Source organism: Phacochoerus africanus, chromosome 13 (assembly GCF_016906955.1).
Source record: "Phacochoerus africanus isolate WHEZ1 chromosome 13, ROS_Pafr_v1, whole genome shotgun sequence".
Lineage (NCBI taxonomy): Eukaryota > Metazoa > Chordata > Mammalia > Artiodactyla > Suidae > Phacochoerus > Phacochoerus africanus.
The window spans coordinates 16060027-16080006 of record NC_062556.1 but is presented as its reverse complement, the minus strand read 5'-3'; the positions used below and the strand labels follow the sequence as shown (position 1 = coordinate 16080006).

General features: G+C 49.7%; 1 protein-coding gene across 1 annotated transcript in view; it reads right to left on the bottom strand.

The window, feature by feature from the left end:
* DHRS12 (dehydrogenase/reductase 12) overlaps nt 1–6864 on the bottom strand; it is a 42348-nt gene extending 35484 nt beyond the window's left edge. The window contains exons 1-2 of the mRNA XM_047755812.1: nt 6606–6864; nt 541–623 (exon numbers count right to left, since the gene is read on the bottom strand). Of these exons, the coding sequence (XP_047611768.1) occupies nt 541–623; nt 6606–6626 (104 nt within the window). The 5' untranslated portion in view covers nt 6627–6864. The remainder of the gene's footprint in view (nt 1–540; nt 624–6605) is intronic.
* Between the last annotated feature and the right edge of the window lie 13116 nt (nt 6865–19980).

Genomic DNA, 19980 nt, shown 5'->3' with positions numbered 1-19980 from the left:
ACTCCTGGGATCTGGTGTTGCTGCGGCTGTGGTGTAGGCCGGCAGCTGTGGCTGATTCGATCCCTAGTCTGGGAACCTCCATACGCAACAAAAAAAAAGAAAGAGAAAGAAAAGAAAAAGAAAAAAAGGCGGGGGGCTCTCGTCAAAGCTAAAATGTTGTTTGTTGTCCCTCTTTATCTGCAGACCATTGGGTCAGTTTATAGCTTGGCTCACCCAGAGGCACCCCTGAAGTGTCTCACATGGGCTCCTTCTCAGGGGCACCCCCAGCAGTGCCGCTCTCCTGTGTGTCATCTCTGCCGCAGAGACTGGCCCCTGTCTGCTGCCTTCACGGGCAAACCCCACTGCCCCCATTACCCTGTGTGCAGCCCAGTCGCTGAAAAGCACAGTTCCAGCTCACTGGCTAAGGCTGCCTCCCACCTCCCAAGCGGTAGCACAAACAGGCCACTACCAGTGTGAGGAGCATGACCCTGGAGTCCAGCCCTGGCCCCCGCAGACCCTGGAGGCAGGAACCCCCAGCAGGAGGGACAGAGAGCAGCTCACCTGGTTCCCGCTCTTCCTGACGATCTCACCTCTGGCATCTTCCACTCAGTTTTGATCTTGACAAACCAGATGAACTGTGCCACCTGGTGGAATTCAACAAAACCATCTGTGAGCAACAGCGATAGCCCTGGCTATGGAGCCAGCTTTCCGAATGAAAAATTAAGAGGTACGGGCTCACAGAAAGAGTATCTGAAATGCAGACTGTTTCTGGGAAATCTAAACAGATGGTTCCCACAGTCAGAGCAGCAGGTGTAACAGAGAGGGTGATCCTGGGACCCGTCCTCCTGCTACCTGGGCTGATTGATGGTGCACTGGGGATAATGTCCTGGTTGGTTAGAGTCTGAATACATGAGGATAAGAAGGGTGGATCCTGGTCCCACCTGACACAGGGGGCTCAACAGACTGCTGCTCTTTAGACCCACCAAGGGGAGTTTCTCTTGTGGCTCAGTGGGTTAAGAACCTGACTAGTATTTATGTGGATGTGGGTTTGATCCCTGGCATCTCTCAGTGGGTTAAAGGATCTGGCACTGCCATGAGCTTCGGTGATCTCAGACAAAGTTTGGATCCCGTGTTGCTGTGGCTGTGGTGTAACCTGGCAGCGGCAACTCCAGTTCAACCCCTAGCCTGGGAACTTCCAAAGGCCGTAAGAGCGGCCTTAAAAAGACCAAAAAAAAAAAAAAGACAGACCTACCTGGGAAGTTTTTAAAGCTCTAGATGATGGGCCCAGGCCTGCTTTTTAAGCTCCCCAGGTGTGTCTAATGTTCAGCCCATGTTGAGAAGCGCCAGCCTAGTATGCAGTAGGAACTCGATAAATCTTTACTGAAAAGTTAAATCCATAAACAGCACTCAGACTATTCCAGCAAAGGCCATATCATCATCAATCAAATCTTATTTAAAGGGGGATGCTCTGGCTGTGGCAGTTAAGACGCAATCATTACGGAACCTGCTTAGCTCACCTAAAAGAGCCCGCTTTATTAAATGCAGTCTGTTTCATGGGAGGCTACAGGCTAACCACATAACCAGCCCCTCTGCTTTCTCCTCCTCCTCACAACTCTTAGAGGACCTCCCAGTTGCTAAGATGCAGCTCATCTTCCCCGACTTGGCAGAGAATTATGCAGAGCTCCAAATGGTAGCATATTCCCCTGGAAAATGCCTAACAACATTAGAGGGGGAAAAAAAAATCTCGAGCATCTTGAAAAGTGATAAATTAACCATGGTATTTCCCCAACTTATGCGGGAACATCCATCTTTCCTGGAGAAGGGGCTCTGGGGAGACATGGCAGACTTTTCTCGCCACTGCAGTGCTATTTAGTGACCCAGGGCAGGTGAGCTCAGGCAGGAGATTCTGGCATTTAGCTGGAGGAAGACTTCAGCTGACTGAATAATTTACAGTCACGCGGAGAGCCTCTCCCCAGAACGAAGGTCAGGGAAGGGAAAAAGGAGAGGCTGCCACCAGGTGCTGTCACCCTGGAGGCCAGGTACCAGTACACCTGGAAGGAAGGAGGAGGTTCAAGGCACCCCCTTCTCCACTTATTCTGGGGGCGCTGGTTCTTAAGCAGAGTTCACAGGCAAATGGGGGTGGACTCCCAATCTCCTTCCTACACCTCCCACCCCATCCTTGCTGAGAAGACAGGAACTAGAGGCCAGTGATCCAAGTATTTTTAAGGTTCCACTGGTTGTTCAGATGCCTAGGGGTGGCTGAAGTCCCTCACTGCTCTCAATCACAAACGCTGACATGTGGACAGGACCCCAGCTCTCCTGAGAATTAAGTGTTGAGGAAAGCCTCCTGCAGTCACTGGCTCTGTCCATCTCCAGCTTTCTTTTTAGGACCATACCTGCAGCATATGAAGTTCCTAGGCCAGGGGTCGAATCGGATCTGCAGCGGCCGGCCTACGCCACAGCCACAGCAATGGGGGATCCGAGACATACCAACACCACAGCTCACAGCAACACTGCGGATCCTGAACCCACTGAGTGAGGCCAGGGATCAAACCTGCAACCTCATGGATACTAGACAGGTTCTTCACCCACTGAGCCACACGGGGAACTCCTGTCCATTTCTAGCTTGAAGCTTGTGCACAGCTCACAAAGCTGGCAGCTGTGCCCATCACCATGGCTTCACTGTCCAGGGCTCCTGGCTGTGCCAGCTGGGGCCTTCCTAGCCTGCCTGTGACACAGGGCACTCTCCCAGGTATGGCCCGACCACAGGCTGGCCTTAGGGCCCAGTGCGTCCACGAGTTAGCAGGCTGCTCACCTCACCTGGCTATCTCCGTGGTGGCTGCTTTTCCAATGCCGCTGTTCCCTCCGGTGACCAAGAAGGCTCTTCCCAGAACTTGGACATCCAAGTCATCAGGGACAACGTCCTTGGATGCAGACTCACAGCCACTCCTGGAAGCAGCAGAGCCATAGAAGGAATGGCTAAGGAGCCGGGAACACAACCCCCCGCAGGCTAACTCCAGGCTGGGCAGTTTGCCCTCTCTTCCCCCAGCCCCTTCCTTCTCACCTTCCCCGCTCTCCTCCCTGGTCCTGTGAACGACTCTCTCTTCTCAAGGTCTGCGTTTCCTAATAATACTATTAGCTTCCCGAGCTTTAGAAAATGCCTGGTGACTGCAATAATTTGGCATCCAAATTAGCTTTCTCTGACTGTCTCCGATAGCAGGAGCTACCCCTCTCTAAAAACATCCTTTGATAGATGGATTTGTTTTTTTGCCTTTTTCCCCATGGTTGGGGGAGGAGCTTAGGAGACCAGGAGCATCATGCCTATTGCACGGCAGGACAGGTGCCCCTACCCCGGTATAGAAAGCCGGTGGCAAAGTGGGGAGACATGCCAGTAGGGGATGGAGGAAGGTACAGTCATATGAAGGCTGTGCTCCTTCAGGCCACGGGTATGTGCTGCACAACTCTAGGGGGCGCCATTCAGATCATCGTGAGGAGAGATTTTTACCTGCAAGAGGACAACTTTCTGCCAGACAACAGCAAAGCACATGGAGAAGGAGATGCTATTTCTAATTTGCATAAAGGCACCATATTGCATAGAAACCACCCTGAGTTCCTTAACTGTTTCTCTCTGCTTTTTAAGATTCTTCTTCTACCTTCACTGCCCTAGTACTTCCCGGCTACAAAACTGGCTGAGGGGAGGGGAATTGGCGGGAGCAGCCCCTGAGCCGCCCTCCACCCCCCGCCACGGGTGGGCTGGGGTCTCAGCTTGTACTTCTCGCCCAAAGAGCTGAATCCCTACAGCAGAGAAGGCAACTCTTTCCCCCGAAGGTTCTGGAAGAAGCCCAGTGCCCTCCCCACGCCCTGTTTACACACAGACTGCCAACAGCTGGTCTCCTGCCCCACACCCCGCCACGGCACAACTGCCAACAACATGCCTGGGCCCTGGTGAAGAGGCCAAGGAATGTTTATGAGCTGGGGTTTGGTTTGGAAGTCACTGCCACAGGGGCGGGCGGTCACTGCCCCTGGTTTCATAGTCAAGAGACCAAGAAGAACGAGCCTGTTTCCACCACCTACTCGCCCAAACATCCAGGGCAGCTCAGCGGCCACACTTCCCATTGCTTCTGCTGTTAGCACCCCACTTACTGGGACAAGCAAGACTTGTGACTGTTCCAAGGCTTCTTGAAATGCTGACTTGAAACTAAAAATAATATCAGTCATAAGGGCTTTGGGTCCAACAACCTGGGTTTAAATCACAACTCTGCCTCTTAATAGCTATGCTATCTTGTGTGCTGGCTTAACTTTGCTGAGCTCCTGTCTCCTCATCCGCACACAGGGGAAATAAAATCTACTCGGGCAGCCTCAGTGAGATAACATATGTTAAGGCATTGATCTCACACTTAGAATAAATTAAGAACTCAGTGAACAGTCATTGCTACTATTACTATTAGGCTTACTAACTGTTCATCTCTCTCATGTTCAAAGATCAGCTCATTTGCACCCCACACAGCCCTTCAAACCATTAGGGACTTTTTTTTTTTTTTTTCCCCATTAGGGACTTTGAGAATAATTTAAACTATAAGCAAAGCCAAGCTGGAAGATGTGTTTTTCCCTACAGGTGGGGGTCCCAGGCTCACTGAGAAAAGATTTTCTGGCAGAGGAAAGAGGCACCTAAGAAAGAGCCAAGGGCCGGGGAGTCAGTGAACTGGGGCCCTGAGCAGGAGAAGGCCCTGGTAGGGGGGCAAGTGAGAGTTTCCCCAACCACAACAGGGCCAGAAGAGCAGGCCATAGAGAACACCCCCCCGGGAAAAGGCCCCCAGATCCCCCCCTCCTCCCAGGCCAGGAGGCTGAGAGCCTTTTCCCTGTGACACAGCTAGAGGAGACTTTCACCTCTGGGCTACCACCCTGAGCCTGTTAGAGACTAGGTTTTGCTGAGAGCTGGGCTCCTGTGGATTAAGCGTCTTCCTCCAACTCCAGGCTGTGCTGCCAAGAAGGCAGTGCCAGGATGGCCTGCAGGATGCGTCACACCTCCCTTTGTCTTCTGCCTTCAACACAAGGATTCCATCCCAATCCAATCTGTTGTTAATTTAAAAAATCAGCTTTTTTTTTTGCATCCTCCTTCCCTTTTTTAATCTTTATAAACTATTGCTACCAGTCCTATTTTTCAAACTCAGAGAGGTAAATGACGTGCTCAGGGGTATGAGATGGTAGGTAATAAAGCCCACAGAGGTTTCCACTCTTTCAACACCCAGCCTAGTGCATCTTCTACCTCACCAGTGGTACTCAAAGAGTGGTCCCCAAACAAGCAGCATCAGTAGCACCTGAGGATCTGTGTACGGAGCCAGAGAGTCCAGGATGAGGCCCAGCAGCCTGCGGCTTCAGGCACCCTCTAGGTAATTTTGATTCACTCCGAACAACCACTGTACTTAGTATTTTTAATAGGAATCACCAGGAGGCAAGCTCCCAGGCTTGCTCCCTCCAATTTACCCAATAAAATTTGCTAAGGTTCCACCTACACCTGCTAGGAGATTAGGAGTCAGCTGTTGTTGAACTGCCCCTGGTAAATCTTAGGTTCAGGCAAGTTTAAGAATCTGTGACTAGATCCTGCTGCCTCGGGGCCCAATATAGGGAAGCTTTATAAAAATCCAATTAAAAAAACACTGTAAACCCAAACTCTCACATTGGAATCAAAGTAAGGTGCTCTCTTTCCTTCCAATTCACTAAATGCACAACAGCAGGGAAACCCGCCTAAATCCGCATCCCTAAACTCCACAAAAAAGTCTGCGGAGTGAATTTTAGAAGCTTGCTTTCCCAGGGCAGGAAGCCGGCTCAAGCTCTTTGTGCTGCATTCTATGCAACACGGAGAGACCCAGCAGACTGTGGCCACTGCAAGTACACCCCTTTGAAAGAGAGAGACCGCCCGCCACTATATTCACTTAGATTCAGTGGGCTGGGGTTGACCGCCGCTACACTTCCCACATTCTCTGTAACACTGACCCCTGGGAGGGTCTGCCTTTTTTCCAAAAGGATGTGGGGTGAAGGGAAGGGAGCAGCAGCTGACTCCCCTTGGAATGATGCCTGGAGTCCTGGTATGATGGTAATTTGCCCAGGCTGCCTCAGGAACTGATAAAAACTCTAGTGTAGGGAGGGGAGGAAGTCTCTTAAAGATGACTGGGCTACAGAGGAGAATCACCTCTAGGTTTGCACTGGGGCCTAGAACACGTCTAGGCCCCAGCGCACACCAACTGAATCAGAATCTCTAGGGGGGAGGATCTGAAAACTGGCATCTTAGATTCTCCGCCGGTGATTTTTGATGTTCAGACTGGTGTGAGAACCACTGCCAGAGCCTAATTAATTCTAAGATAAAAACCACCTCTCCAACTCCCAGAAGTGGCCACCCCTTAAAACCACAGTGAGGTGGAGGACCGGCTAAGGTACAGTGAGAGTGCCTTTCACTGGGCCGGTGAAACCATCAAGTACCACTCAGCCGACACCGCCCTGAAACCCGCGCCCAGAAGTTCCAGCCGGAGGGAGAGGTCACAATCCCAAAGCCGCAATTATATTAGTAAGAAAAAGACCACACCCAGGAAAGTACTAAGGGGAGTCTTGACTAGCAATTTAGAACTAACCCGCTCTGACGCCGAAAACATCCATCCCCTCGGAGACTGCTCCTGGGGTACGCCCAGCAGGGCGCCAAGGTAACGCCGGGGAAGCTCGGAGACGCCTGGGCTGCCTGACGTCAGTGGGTGGGGCCCTGGCGCGGAAAAGCCCCGCCCCCAGCGCCAGCCCCTCCCCTCGGACGCCCGCGGGGGCCGGCAGCTGCCTCGAGGGGTTGGGCTACGCCCGCCGCCTCCACTCTGCCTGCCCGCTGCGCGCCGGCGGTGCCTCCGTCACCTGATGAGTCCAAGAGGTAGCGAAGAAGCAGTGGGCGCGGCCGGGCTAACTGTGCTCGCGGGTGCGAGGTAGACCACGTGACGGACGGACGGCCCCGCCCCCTGGCCGGCAGCCCCTGCTGCCCGCAGCCGCTGGCGCAGTATCCCCGGCGTCCTTAGTTGGTGTATTCGCGCAGTCCCTCGGCGAACCACGCGGCGCTACGGTAGAGGAGCGCGGCAGGGCGCACGCCGCACGCAGAGTCCCGCGGCCCCACGCTCCCGGTGCTCCCGTCCCGCACCGCCCCCCCCCCCCCCCCCGTCGCAGCGGTTACATCATCCCGGTTATGTAAGAGCTGCGGCCTCCGGCGCTTTTCTCCACTGGGAATGCGGCGGGGTCTCAGTAGGATAGGGAACGCCCACCTGCCCCTGGAGAGCGTCCCCTCCAGCCCCAGCCTCCGAGGATAGGAAGAAGGAGGGGAGACCCTGCTGCGGCCGTGCTCGAGGTCCGCGTGCTCACCTCGGGTTGAAGCTGGGCGTCACTGCGTGTTTGGGGAATACCTGCCTGCTGGTATAACTGTGAGGCAAAGACGGCACCGCATCTCACCTCCTACAGTTTGATGACCCAGAAAATAGTGTGGAATGAAAACGATGAGGCTTACTGATACTAAAAAGATGTCTCCATTTGATGGGTTTTATCTTAAGAGTTACTGAATAATTAGCATTTTCTAAGTTCCCACCTGTCTTATTTCACGAAGTACTCCCATTAACTCAGCGGAGGTCGGCTCAAGAACGTGCACACAATGACACGGCTGGGAGAAGCCGGGCTGGGTCTCCTTCCAAGAGGTCTGTCTCCAAAGTTCAGACTTTTGCCACTAGTTCTGCAACGTCTTGCAGTGCCAGGGAGGAGCCCTTCAGCTCCTCCAAATCTTCATCCGTGTCCCCAATCCCTCAAAGCCAAATAAACATACGGCCCCCTTCTGGGACCACTCACATCTGACCTCCACCCCTAACTCTGGGTTAGGGATGGCTCACTCCGTTAAATTCTGTGTGGTTTACCCAACTCACTCAGGGACCGAGCCACTCTTACATAAAATGTGCGGAGACCAGCTGTTTTAATGGCCTCATTACCTAGGATATAGGATATGGGATCACTGCCCCCTCCCAAGTGGGCATGTTTTTAATTCAGAATACCTTTTGAAATAAATTTCCCCAGAACAGCCTGCCCCTCTGAACAGGACTGTGAGGTGCCACTGCACTGCTCTTTTTCTTGACAGAGTGATGAAAGGAAGTTTAAACAAGTGGCAATCTGCAAAGCCACCAGCCTGGGGTGACTTTCAATGCCAGTCGAGTTAAACTGGGAGATTTTGGACCCCCAGAGTCACCCGGCTGTGGCTTTGTACACTCGGCTTTGTGTCAGTGATGGAAAAGGTATCGGTCTGCTCTGAATCTCTCTCGCCACCTCAGGAAATGTGCTTTTGGCTCGCAGAGGGGGTGAGAAGTTCTTTTGAACCACACAGTGTGTTGAGGGCATCAGCAGCACCTTGCAGTAAAAGGGTAGGTGGAAACCCAGCTCTCTCATCCTGCCATGTAAACCCCAGGACGCCGCAGGCCCACTCCATCTTAGTTTTCTTGTTTGTGGAATGGGAACGAGTATGCTCCCTTCGTGGGCTGCTTGTGATGATTTAAAGACATCTGTCAAGAGCTTAGCAAAATGCCTGGTTTCCTACAAGGTGATTTTGAAAAATGGTCACTTCTTAAGGCTTCTCCTCATTCTTTCCCTCCTGCACTACAGCCATGGGCCATGTACATTCAACCCACATTCCATGAGTGCACGAAGCATATGATGTTTATCCTCAAATCAGCAAGTATCCACAGGGTACCTTCTCTATGCATCGTACACACTTCAGATGGGGTTTAAAGAAAATACAACCCCATCCCAAAAGGGGCCTCCATTCTCCCCTGGGTGACAAGTAACATAAACACACAAAAAAGAAACAAAGGGCAGGATGAGATTAATGGGAAAAGGGTCCAGTTTAGTTAGTCCTGTTTTGTCACTAATTATCAGTGTGACCCTGGGTTATTACTATTGTGATTAAATTTATTGAGGGTTTAATATACCCAAACATGGCAAATTATCTTAGTAATACAATGACCTAATAAGGTTGCTCTCGCTATTATCTCCCTTTTCCAGATGAACAAACTGAAACTTAGAGGGTAAGTCACTTGGCTGAGGTCACAATAAATACATGCTAGAGCCAGGATTTTTTTGTTTTGTTTTGTTTTGTTTGTTTTGGGCCATGCCAGAGCATTGACGATGCTGGATCTTTAACCCACTGTGACACCAGGGGGACTCCCTGAAGCTAGGATTTGAGTCACGCAGTGTGATTCCAGAGCCAGCAACCTCCCACTGGACCCTGTGGTATGGGGGTGAGTCAGTCTTTTTGGACCTTGGTTTTCTTACCTAAATGAAAAGGAGATCAGGTAGATGATATCTGGGGCCCCCTTCAGCTCTGACTTTCTATGACTAATAAGAGAATTACACGAAGATGTTAAATAAGTTAGGCCCAAGGTGCTTTTAAAAGAGCGACATCCAGTGGGTGTAGTTGCTTCGTTTCACGTGGGTAGAAAGCCCGGAAAATATTTCTTCTCTGCCCCCGGTTCCAATGTGCTACTCAAAAGCTGCACAAAGAAACCAAACTCCAAAGCTTCCTTCTAATTGATTTAGAGCCCTGAAACTAATTTTGACCAAATTGGAAGGAGAAGCAGAAGCGGAAGACTGAGAAATCCATGGCTTTCTGCACAACAGATACACATGATGGGAAGTCTGAGTGTACACACACACACACACACATATTAATGTTCGCATCTCTTCCACTGAAACTCAGTACCAGGTTCTCTAGCCCAGTTGTCATGGCAACACCAGCTGCCAATGAGATCATGGAAGACAAGGTTATAATGGCAGTGGTGCCTTAATATTTTACCTGGCAAACCCACTTAGATAATAAGATGAATAACCATAAATCATAAATCCATGGGAAGCCCAGGCATCGATCATTGTATGTGTTTAGTGTGCATTTGGGGGTGGGGAAGAAATGAAAGCAAGGGGAAGGGAAAGAAAAGGAAGGAGGGTGAGGCAGGGGGCGGGGAGGAAGGTCTCAGATGCCGATTCCTGGTATTCCTCAGTGTCCTGACCTGCCTGTGCATGGATTAAGAACTGGCCTCTTCTGTATGGACGAAAAGGGCTGGGGGCTCCCAGCCTTAATCACAAAAGGCTTCTAAGAAACCCAAGGCTCCTGTTTTCTGGGGTTCACGCTAAGGGAGGGGAGAAGCAGCCCAAGGATGATGTGGCAGACAAGGACCCACCCAACTGTCACCCAGTGGGGGAGGCTGGACCCCACTGAGAACACCTTTCTGGTTGCCTCCCCGAGTCCCCTGACAGACAGGCTCTCCCCTGGCGCAGCTGTCTATTGCCCATCCAAATCAACTCCCTCAAGAGCAATCCATTCGGTTTAAGGGTTTCCTTCCTTTCACAGGAAACCAGTCACTGGGTGGGGTGAGGGCCCCTGGTAAGAGCTGTGTTACTGTGGAGGTGGGCGGGGGCAATTCTGCTTACACCCTTTTGTGTGCTTGAATTTTGTACTTATGTTCATGTATTACTTACATTAAAAAGCAATGGGGGAGTTCCCGTTGTGGCACAACAGAAACGAAACCGACTAGGAACCATGAGGTTGTGGGTTCGATCCCTGGCCTCGCTCAGTGGGCTAAGGATCTGGCATTGACATGAGCTGTGGTGTAGGTTGCAGACACGGCTTGGATCTGGCATTGCTGTGGCTGTGTAGGTCGGCGGCTACAGCTCCATTTCGACCCCTAGGCTGGGAACTTCCATATGCTGTGTGTGCGGCCCTAAAGAAAAAAAGCAAAAGTCCACCTTCTTTCCCCAGCCTTGTCTGCCTTCCAAGACCTAGACAGGTGGACAGTATTCACCAAGGCCAGTGCAGTCATGAGCCCTGGGTAGGTCAGCCACCCTGTAACCAAACTGATGAAAGAAAAGATTTCACAAAAGGGGCTTGCGTGGTTCTGAAACTCTCACACAGCCTGTTTCCAGGTTTTGAGCACGAAAGCAATAGGTTTTCTCTGGTGGGGCCTGGGGGCCAGAATCGAACGCTCTGATGCTCTGCCAGGTTGCAGCTTGCCCTGACCAGTGCCTGTACCTCCCAGTTCCCGCCACTGGGCAGGGGAAAGGGCCTTCAATGGGGCAGGGGAAAGGGCAGCAGACACACAGCTGCCAGAACTGGGATCAAGAGTCAGAAGACCTTCGTTCAGCTGATGCCTCTCTGAGGCTCTGTGTCCCCTCTTTATGGCCCTATGGCCCTATCTCTGTCCAGTCCTCTTGAGGACCGTTTCTCCTATTTGAGAAATACTTCACATGCGACATGCCAAGCACTGTTCTAGCTCATTTCAAATGAGGAGACTGAGGCACGGAGAATTTCAAGGCATGTCCGCCATCACAGTAGAATCTGCAAAGCCCCACAGCTGGGATTCCAACCTGTCAAGACTCCACACAATTAACCCCTTTTCTGGAAGGATGGGACACTTCTCACTAGAGCTTCTGCTCAGTTTTTTCTTTCTGTCACTTCTGTGGGACTGGAAACTTCCTCTACCACCTCCTTCCCCTTTCTGGTTGGTTGATCGGTTCTTGTGTTGATGGAATGGCTTCAAGTTCCTACAGGTGCCTCCACCAGCATTCCTCCCACCCCTAACTCTCCCCACCCCCCTGAGTCAGAGGTAGTCGGAGACCGGAGGTCGAGGCACTAAGACCTCCATCAACTAAGAGTGAGACTGGGTTTTTGCATATTTAAATTTCTTTTTATTATTATAGTTGATTTACAGTGTTGTGTCAATTTCTGCTGTACAGCAGAGTGACCCAGTCATACATATACATATACACATACATCCATACATTCTTTTTCTCATATTATCTTTCATCATGTCCTATCCCAAGAGACTGCACAGGGTCCCCGTGCTGTACAGGAGGACCTCATTGCTTACTGCATTCTAAATGGAATAATTTGCATCCACCATCCTCCTTGTCATCCCACTTCCTCCCCCCTCCCCCTTGGCAACCAAGTTGGTGAGTCTATTTCTGTTTCGTAGATAGGTTCATTTGCGCCTTATTTTATTTTTATTTTTAGGGCCGCACCCATGGCATATGGATGTTCCCAAGCTAGGAGTTTAATTGGAGGTGCCTGTGCCAGCCTACATACACTACAGCTGCAGCAACACCAGAGCTGAGCCACGTCTGTGACCTACACCACAGCTCATGGCAACCCCAGAACCTTAACCCACTGATGGGGGGCGGGGACGGAACCCACATCCTCATGGATACTAGTCAGGTTCTTAACCCACTGAGCCACAACGGGAACTCCTTTGTGCCATATTTTAGGTTCCATTAAATACATTCACATTGTTGTGCAACCATCACCATCCATTGCCAGAGCTTTTTATTTTACAAAACTGCAACTGCACCTATAATCCATGAACTTCCCCCTTCTCCTGGTCCCTGGCAACCACCATTCTACTTTCTTCTCTATGAAGCTGAATGCTCTAGGGACCTCCCGAAAGTGGGCTCTTACACTATTTGCCCATTTCTGACTGATTTATCTCACTTAGCATAGTGTCTTCCAGGTCCATTCATGTTGTGGCATATGTCAGAATTTCCTTCCTTTCAAGGCTGAATATCCGTCCATTGTATGTACACCCCATATTCTGTTTATCCCTTCATCCCTCAGTGGACACTTGGCTTGTTTCCACCTTTTGCCTACTGTGAATAATGCTGCCGTGAACATCAGTGTGCAAACATCTTTTCAAGACCCTGCTTTCAATTCCTTTGGGTATGAAACCAAAAGTGAAATTGCTGGATTATATGGTAATTTTATTTTTAATTTTTAAGGGAAACTCCACACTAGGTTTTTTGTTTGTTGGTTTTGGTCTTTTTAGGGCCGCACCCGCCGCATATGGAAGTTCCCTGGCTAGGGGTCAAATCAGAGCTGTAGCTGCTGCCTACACCACAGCCACAGCAACGCTGGGTCCGAGGCGTATCTTCAACCTACACCACAACTCACGGCAACACCAGATCCTTAACCCACTGAGCGAAGCCAGGGATCAAACCCATGTCCTCATGGATACCAGTTGGGTTCATTACTGCTGAGCCACAATGGGAACTCCTCCATACTGTTTTCAATAGCAGCTGTACCATTTTCTATTCCCGCCAACAGTGCCCAAGGATTCCAATTTCTCTACATCCTCTCCAACACTTGCTATTTTCTGGGCTTTATTGTTATTTTATGGTAGCCATTCTAGTGGGTTTGGAATGGTATCTCTCTATGGTAAATTGCTATTTTTGTTCTGTACTTGAAAACACATTTTATAATTTGTTTGATATTCAGGTGCTGCCTTCTTCTTGTATTCACTGCCTAATACGTCTTTTTTTTTTTTTTTTTTTTTTTGCTACATCAAGGACATATGGAAGTTCCTGGGCCAGGGATCAAATCTGAGCTGCGGCTGTGACCTATGCCATAGCTGCAGCAATGCCAGATCCTTAACCCACTGCAGGGCCAGGGATTGAACCTGTGCCTCTGCAATGACCTGAGCCACTGCAGTCAGGTTCTTAATCTATTGCACCACAGCAGGATCTCTTCTTAATCACACTCACCCACACGTACTATTGGAAGGATGGTTTGCTTCTTAGGTATGTGGTTTTATAGATGTTCCTAACGCAGAATCAAATCACCTTTTTCTCTGTCATGAGCTTTACTCCATTGCTAGGGACCACTGAGCTTCCCTTAGGTGAGTCATGTGGCCTTGATCTAAAAGGCCCCTCAATCATGTCATGTCACTCAAATCAGGGAGTTTGGCTTCAGTCAGGCTCATTTGTTTGGCACATGAGGCGGGAAAACAACAACAATTTTCTCCAGCTGAGCTCTCGGTAGTTCACTTGGCAAAATAAAACATCGAATTACTGGTTTTTCCATTTTGATTCACAAAAATGATAGGCCATGCCAGTTACGGAGAATGTGCCTATTTGAATGGGTCTTTTTTTTTTTCAGGGCCTCACCTGTGGCATATGGAAGTTTTCAGGTTAGGGTCCAATCAGGGCCAGAACCACTGGCCTACGCCACAGCCATGTGGGACCTGAGCCACAGCTGGGACCTACGCCACAGCCCAAGGCAATGCTGACGGATCCTTAACCCACTGAGCGAGGCCAGGGATCGAACCCATGTCCTCATGGATACTAGCCAGGTTCATTAACCACTGAGCCACGATAGGAACTCCCCTATTTAAATGAATCTTATGAATATTGGTCACTTTTGAGGCAGATGGCCTTGCCTTGACAATGGACAGAAGTTCATGGTTACGAATGGAAAAAACAGATTGCTGAGCAGTATGAATAATGTGATATAAATTATACAAAATTAGTGACCTTTTGGGGATGGGGAGTTAAGGGTAGGGTTTGAAATCCTTGATGTTTTTTATACCCTATGACACTCCTGGAATTTGTAGCCATAAGAATGTATGACTTTTGTAATGAATAGAAAGTTTTATAAGTTATTTTAGGAAAATAAAAGGGTGCAGAAAAGGGACCACACTAATAATCTCCCGCCTCCAACTGTGGAGAAATAGCCCTGTCCTGGGTCAGGTTCCCCCGAGGCAGAGTCTGAGGTGGGGCTTCACGTGTTGTGATTTACTGAGGAACCGTCTCAGGAGAAACCGAACGCACATGAGACAGGAAGGACAGGAAAAAGGAAGTTGGCGTGGATGCAGCTTCTGGGAAGTCTGGCCTGACCCTTGGGGAGCTCGGGCACATAAATGACAGCAGCGTTGGGCCCTCCCTGAAGCAGGGGTGCCCTCGTCTCCCCCTCAGTCCTTAGCAATAAGTAATCTCGTATGTGCATGTGCCATGGGGGTGGTAACTCATGCCCCTCCAGGCAAGCTGCTCTGCCCAACCAAACTCAGGCTCCAGGAGAGGCTGCAAATGTGAGCTGAATCTTCCACACCTGCCACAGCTGGGGTGGGACTGCTGGTGGCACAAGGCAGCCCAGAAGAAGCTGGGCCCCAGCCCCTCGCCCAGCGCACGGGGAATTGAACTGAAACTGGCTTCTTTATAAGCAACCTTATCAGCTGTAGATGGATTCTTGTGAAATGCCTTTTTTGTGTGTGGCTATGGAAAAGTACCGGCTACAGGACATTGTAAAGGCTAAAATATTCAAATGAGGAGATTAAGAGTTAAAAAAAAATGGCTTGGGAGAATCCAATCAGACTAAAAGAATTTTTTTTTTTTTAATTTCACAGACTTCTTTTTTTAAATTGAAGTATAGTTGATTTACAATGTTGGTAGCAAGTGTCCAGCATGGTGATTCAGGTATGCACATACAAATTCCCTTTATAGGTCATTATAAAATATATAGTTTCCTGTGCTATCTAGTAGGTATGGTTGGTTATTTGTTTTACATATAGTAGTGTGTATCTGTTAATCCCAGCCTCCTAAGTGATCCCTCCCCCCTTTCCCTTTTGGTAACCATGAATTTTTCTATGTTTGTGGGTCTGTTTCGGTTTTATAAATAAGTTCATTTTTATCGTTATTTTAGATCCCACATATAAATGATACCATGTGATATTTGTCTTTCTCTGGCTTACTTCACTTCTATAATAACCTCTAGGTCCATCCATGTTGCTGCAAATGGCATTATTTAGTTCTTTTTAATGGCCAAGTAATAGCCTATTGTATATATGTGCCACATCTTTTTTATCCGTTCATCTGTCAATGGACATTTAGGTTGCTTCCATGTCTTGGCGACTGTAATACTTGTCCTGCTTTGTGCTGCAATGAACATTGGGGTGCATGTATCTTTGAATTGGTACAGCCACTATGGAGAACAGTATGGAGGTTCCTTTAAAAACTAAAAATAGAGTTACCATATGATCTTGCAATCCCACTCCTGGGCATATATCCAAAGAAAAGTATAATTCAGACTGCAAGATTCTTGCAATTGGGAAAATCATTAGAAGGAGTCAGCACTGCCAGTCAGGGCAGAGCTGTTCGGCAGAGGCAGTGAATGTTCTAACCTGGGTATCCATGGTTTCCTGTGGGTGGGGGTGTTTTTTTGGTAAACTTTATGGACAATGTGTATCTTATCATTGATTATCTCTCCCTTGCTGCTTGAGTGGCTGAGAACATTCAAAGCCAGATTTGAACCTCAGACTCAGTAACCCAGGGACTGTGGCAAATTAATAAAAAGCAGAGACTGATCTTAGAGGGGTGAACTGTAAGGTCGAACATTTGCTGGGCTGCCTTGACATCTGAGCTTCACAGAGGCCCAAAGGCCTAGCTCTGAGTTCCCTGCTTTCAGATCGGCCCCCTGCCCAGCTCCCCACCCCACTAATTCCCCTATCAGTCAGACTGGCCACACCCCACCCTGTCCTCAACCTAACGGGTTTCACCTCCTTCCAGCCTGTGAAATGACTGAGACAAACCCATTACATCCTCCTGCAGAACCAGAGGCTACCCACCCTCTTATTACTATAAACATGACCGCCAATAGCCCTGGTGGTTCACTCCGTTCCTGCCTGCAACTCCACGTGGCCCCACACAGCATGTCACGTCCCCCACCCCCACCCCCCAGGCTCTGAGTCTATGTGACTCATAAAATGCTGTCAATCGCATCTGTTCAGGGTCAGGTGCTGTGTGTTTGGCCACACCATTTAGGGTGGGGAACCCCCTCTCTCCCCAATAGAAGGAATAAGAGGTGATCAGAATAGAGGGATTTCGTGTCATGAGGCTTTACAGGAGCCTGACTGGAACGTGCCATCCGTGTGAACCCTCAGCACCACACCCGGTGTACAAACCTGCAGAAACTACCAGTTGCCTTGTCTTTGCCGATGAAGTGGGGCCATACTGCCATACAATGCAGGAAAGAAAGTTTTAAACTTTAAAAGCGAACTGACCTAACAGAGGAGGAGTTCTAGGGAAACGATAGAAGATGTATTTGAAAACACTCACCTCCTATTCGCCGTCTGCTAAATAGCAAAATAGTGTCTCCCAAGGTATCCGAGATAACTTGGCTGCTCTGATACCCGCTGACCTGAAAACCCAACTATTGAAATTCCATCTCTGTTTTCTTCTTAGTTCCATACTCACAAAAAGAAAAATTACTCCTAGAATCAAAAAGCAAGATCGTCTGTTAATTCATTTTTCTAGAACCTGCACTGCAAACTCATCCATCCACCTGAGGTTTATGTGTTCTATGGAGCAGAATCTGCCTGGAGCAGGCCCCTGACAGCTGTCGGCCCTTGTGGACAAAGTCCACACCGTGGTAACCCCACTGGTTTAAGAACAGGCAGAGTGTCCCAAGGCCTGGAGGATTCTCTCCCCAGGGTACTCAGGGAAGGCTCTACGGAACGGACTGTACTGACTTCATAGCCTCCACCTACAAATGTCCATAAAGAGAGGGAGCACGAGATTCGGTTACACGAAACTGGAAGCTATTGACCACTTTGCTTCTTCAAGCTAAACCAGACAGAAATGACATGAAATACTGGAGGTAACATCATATTGCCTCATGGTCACACGAGATGGGACAGTCCTGAGTCAGTCCGTGCCTCCTATGTGGCCCTTGAACCCACGAAATCAAAATCGGCTGGGGGGGGGGCGGTCCACACAAATCAGAAGACCTGGGCTGTGGTTCTGCATTTTAAGCAAACCCACGGGTAGTTCTGATGTGTGCTGAGGTCTGAGAACCTCTAGTGCATCTGACCCCTGTGAAATGATCCCACTCTCCTGTGTCAACAGCCATCTGGATAGACTGGGGCAAAGAATCGGATTGAGATGGCTCTGAGCATGGTGCCCACTGTAGCAACTTAAGTGACTTCCGTGTATACGTTCTCTCTTCTGCCATCTTTTCTCAGAAGAGAACAACTGATTATCCTTCCAATCATATGGACCCATTCTTTTCGTTTTCATAACGTCTGGAAACATCAGCTGTGACCTTATTCTTTCCCTGCAATACCCCTGCTTTACACGGTCCCGCAGAGGGGGAGGGGGGCTGTTTCGGGTCAGACTTGGGGCCTTTGGTCTGCAGGTATAGGCACCCCACTTAGCGTCAGCACAGAATGTCACAGCCCTGCCAGCAACCACAGCTGTGAGCCTGCCACGCTCATCTTCTGTCAAAAGCCCAGATGAGGGAAATGGTACTAAGAGAATCAGTTCAAGGGCCTGCAGCCTGTCACTTTCTAGACAGTTTCCATGTCATCCCTGGATTAAGCCGGACCATCACAGAACCACAGCTGTATCTGCCTTGGCCCTGGACTCCCTTCCTGAAATGTGCCTCGACAGAACCATCTCTCACCATCCCCCGAGGGAGGCCCTAAAAAATTACCATCCAAAGCCTGCTACTGTGTTAGTATGGCTTGCTGAAGGTGTCACCTCCAGAGTCACTCAGTGTCCCCTCCACAATCTGATGCACAGGAACTCTCTGGGGATAATTCATTTCACTGCTGGCCTAGGAGCAACCGACTGGGTCCCGCGCCCATGGAATACCTTCTGCCCCAGTGTCTAAGCTCGCAGGCTCTCCTGGAGCCCCAGCACGGAGAGGGTGACATGGGGCACGAGAACAGCATGGGGCATCACAGGTGAGGGCAGGATCTGCAAGGTGCAAACCCTGTGATCTTCCTTGGCTCAAGTGAAAAGGAAACCAGAAAATACCCAGAGGGACAGGGACAGAATAAGGGTGCTCCCCTCATCGCCCAGCAGAGGGCGCAGCCAGCACCTTTTCTTATCTGGGAGGAAACCCAGACCAAAGGTGACTCTGGGTGACAGATGCCTCAATGGGAACTCTCCATGGGACTTTTGGGTCCTTTTCTCTTAAAGCCGAGGAGAGAGCCTCTCTCAGTTTAGGCAGGACACTTTTGATAAAGGGAGGTTCCCCATTCAAGGGTTGGTTTGATGACAAAGCCTGTGCACACGCACACACGCACACAAGCAGTCCAGCTCCCTGTGAAAAGACACATGACAGAGTCTCCATCTAGAATTCTAAAGCACGGGGCTCCCCTGCCCCTGGGGTGACCCCCTGACAGTGCCACAGCTCCAGGGAACCTCGTCTCACAATAGCAGTGACAGGACATGGTAGTGGTGGCTGTTTGGTGTCACCATGGACATTATGGTTAGTGGACACGATGGTTAGTGTCCAACAACTGGATTTATAGAAGGCTTCCAAACTTTCTCCTGATTAAAGTAGATCTCAGAGACCAAAAGCACCTATGCTAGTGACACTGCATGCAACCGGGCCAAAACACACAACCGGTTAATGCCATCAGCAAATCACAGAGATGTACACGGATAACCAGGAAAAGGGGCAGGTTCAAGGCCAAGCAAAGTTGCAGGAGCATCACACAGAGCACACTGTGAAAGGAACACTCTCTCCACAATGCCAGACTAGCCAGCCAGACCACAGCCCCGAGGGACAAGCAACTCCCTTGACCTTGGCAGATTTTACAGCTGCCCTTGGGATGTCTCCACCCATCAGAGCAAACCCAGCTGACCCTGGGTTGGGAGAGAGAACTCCTTCATTTTCCCAAAAGGCAGCTGAACTCATTAAGTAAGAGCACATTTCTCCTTTCCGTGACAAAAGCCATCAGAGCAAGTAAAGCTGTGCCTTGTTTGAAAGTCCCGTTCTTTCTATAAGTTCAAGGCGCCCATGGCTGAATGACAACCCAGCAGCAGCGGCAGGAACAACAAACCTTGCTCTCCTAGCCGTCAGTGGAACTGCAACTGTGATTTGAAAAGGTCTCCCATTATTTGCCTCATCCTCTTAAAAAAAAAAAAAAAAAAAGCCTTTGAAAACTCTTACGAATACAAAATCCCCACTCTGAAAAAAGCAAAGTGTCTTTCCCAGACCCAGGCAGGCAAGCATTTCTTTAGTCTGCTAGAATACTCAGAGCATTTTGGTGGTTTCTTAAATGGTTGCAGGGAAGGTTTTATGGCTTTTACAGCGTTCCCTTCTCCTGCAGCAGTGTGTGCACGCGTGTACTTGTGCATGTGCCTGCACTGGTGCATGTGTGTGTGCCGGGGGAGGGGTTC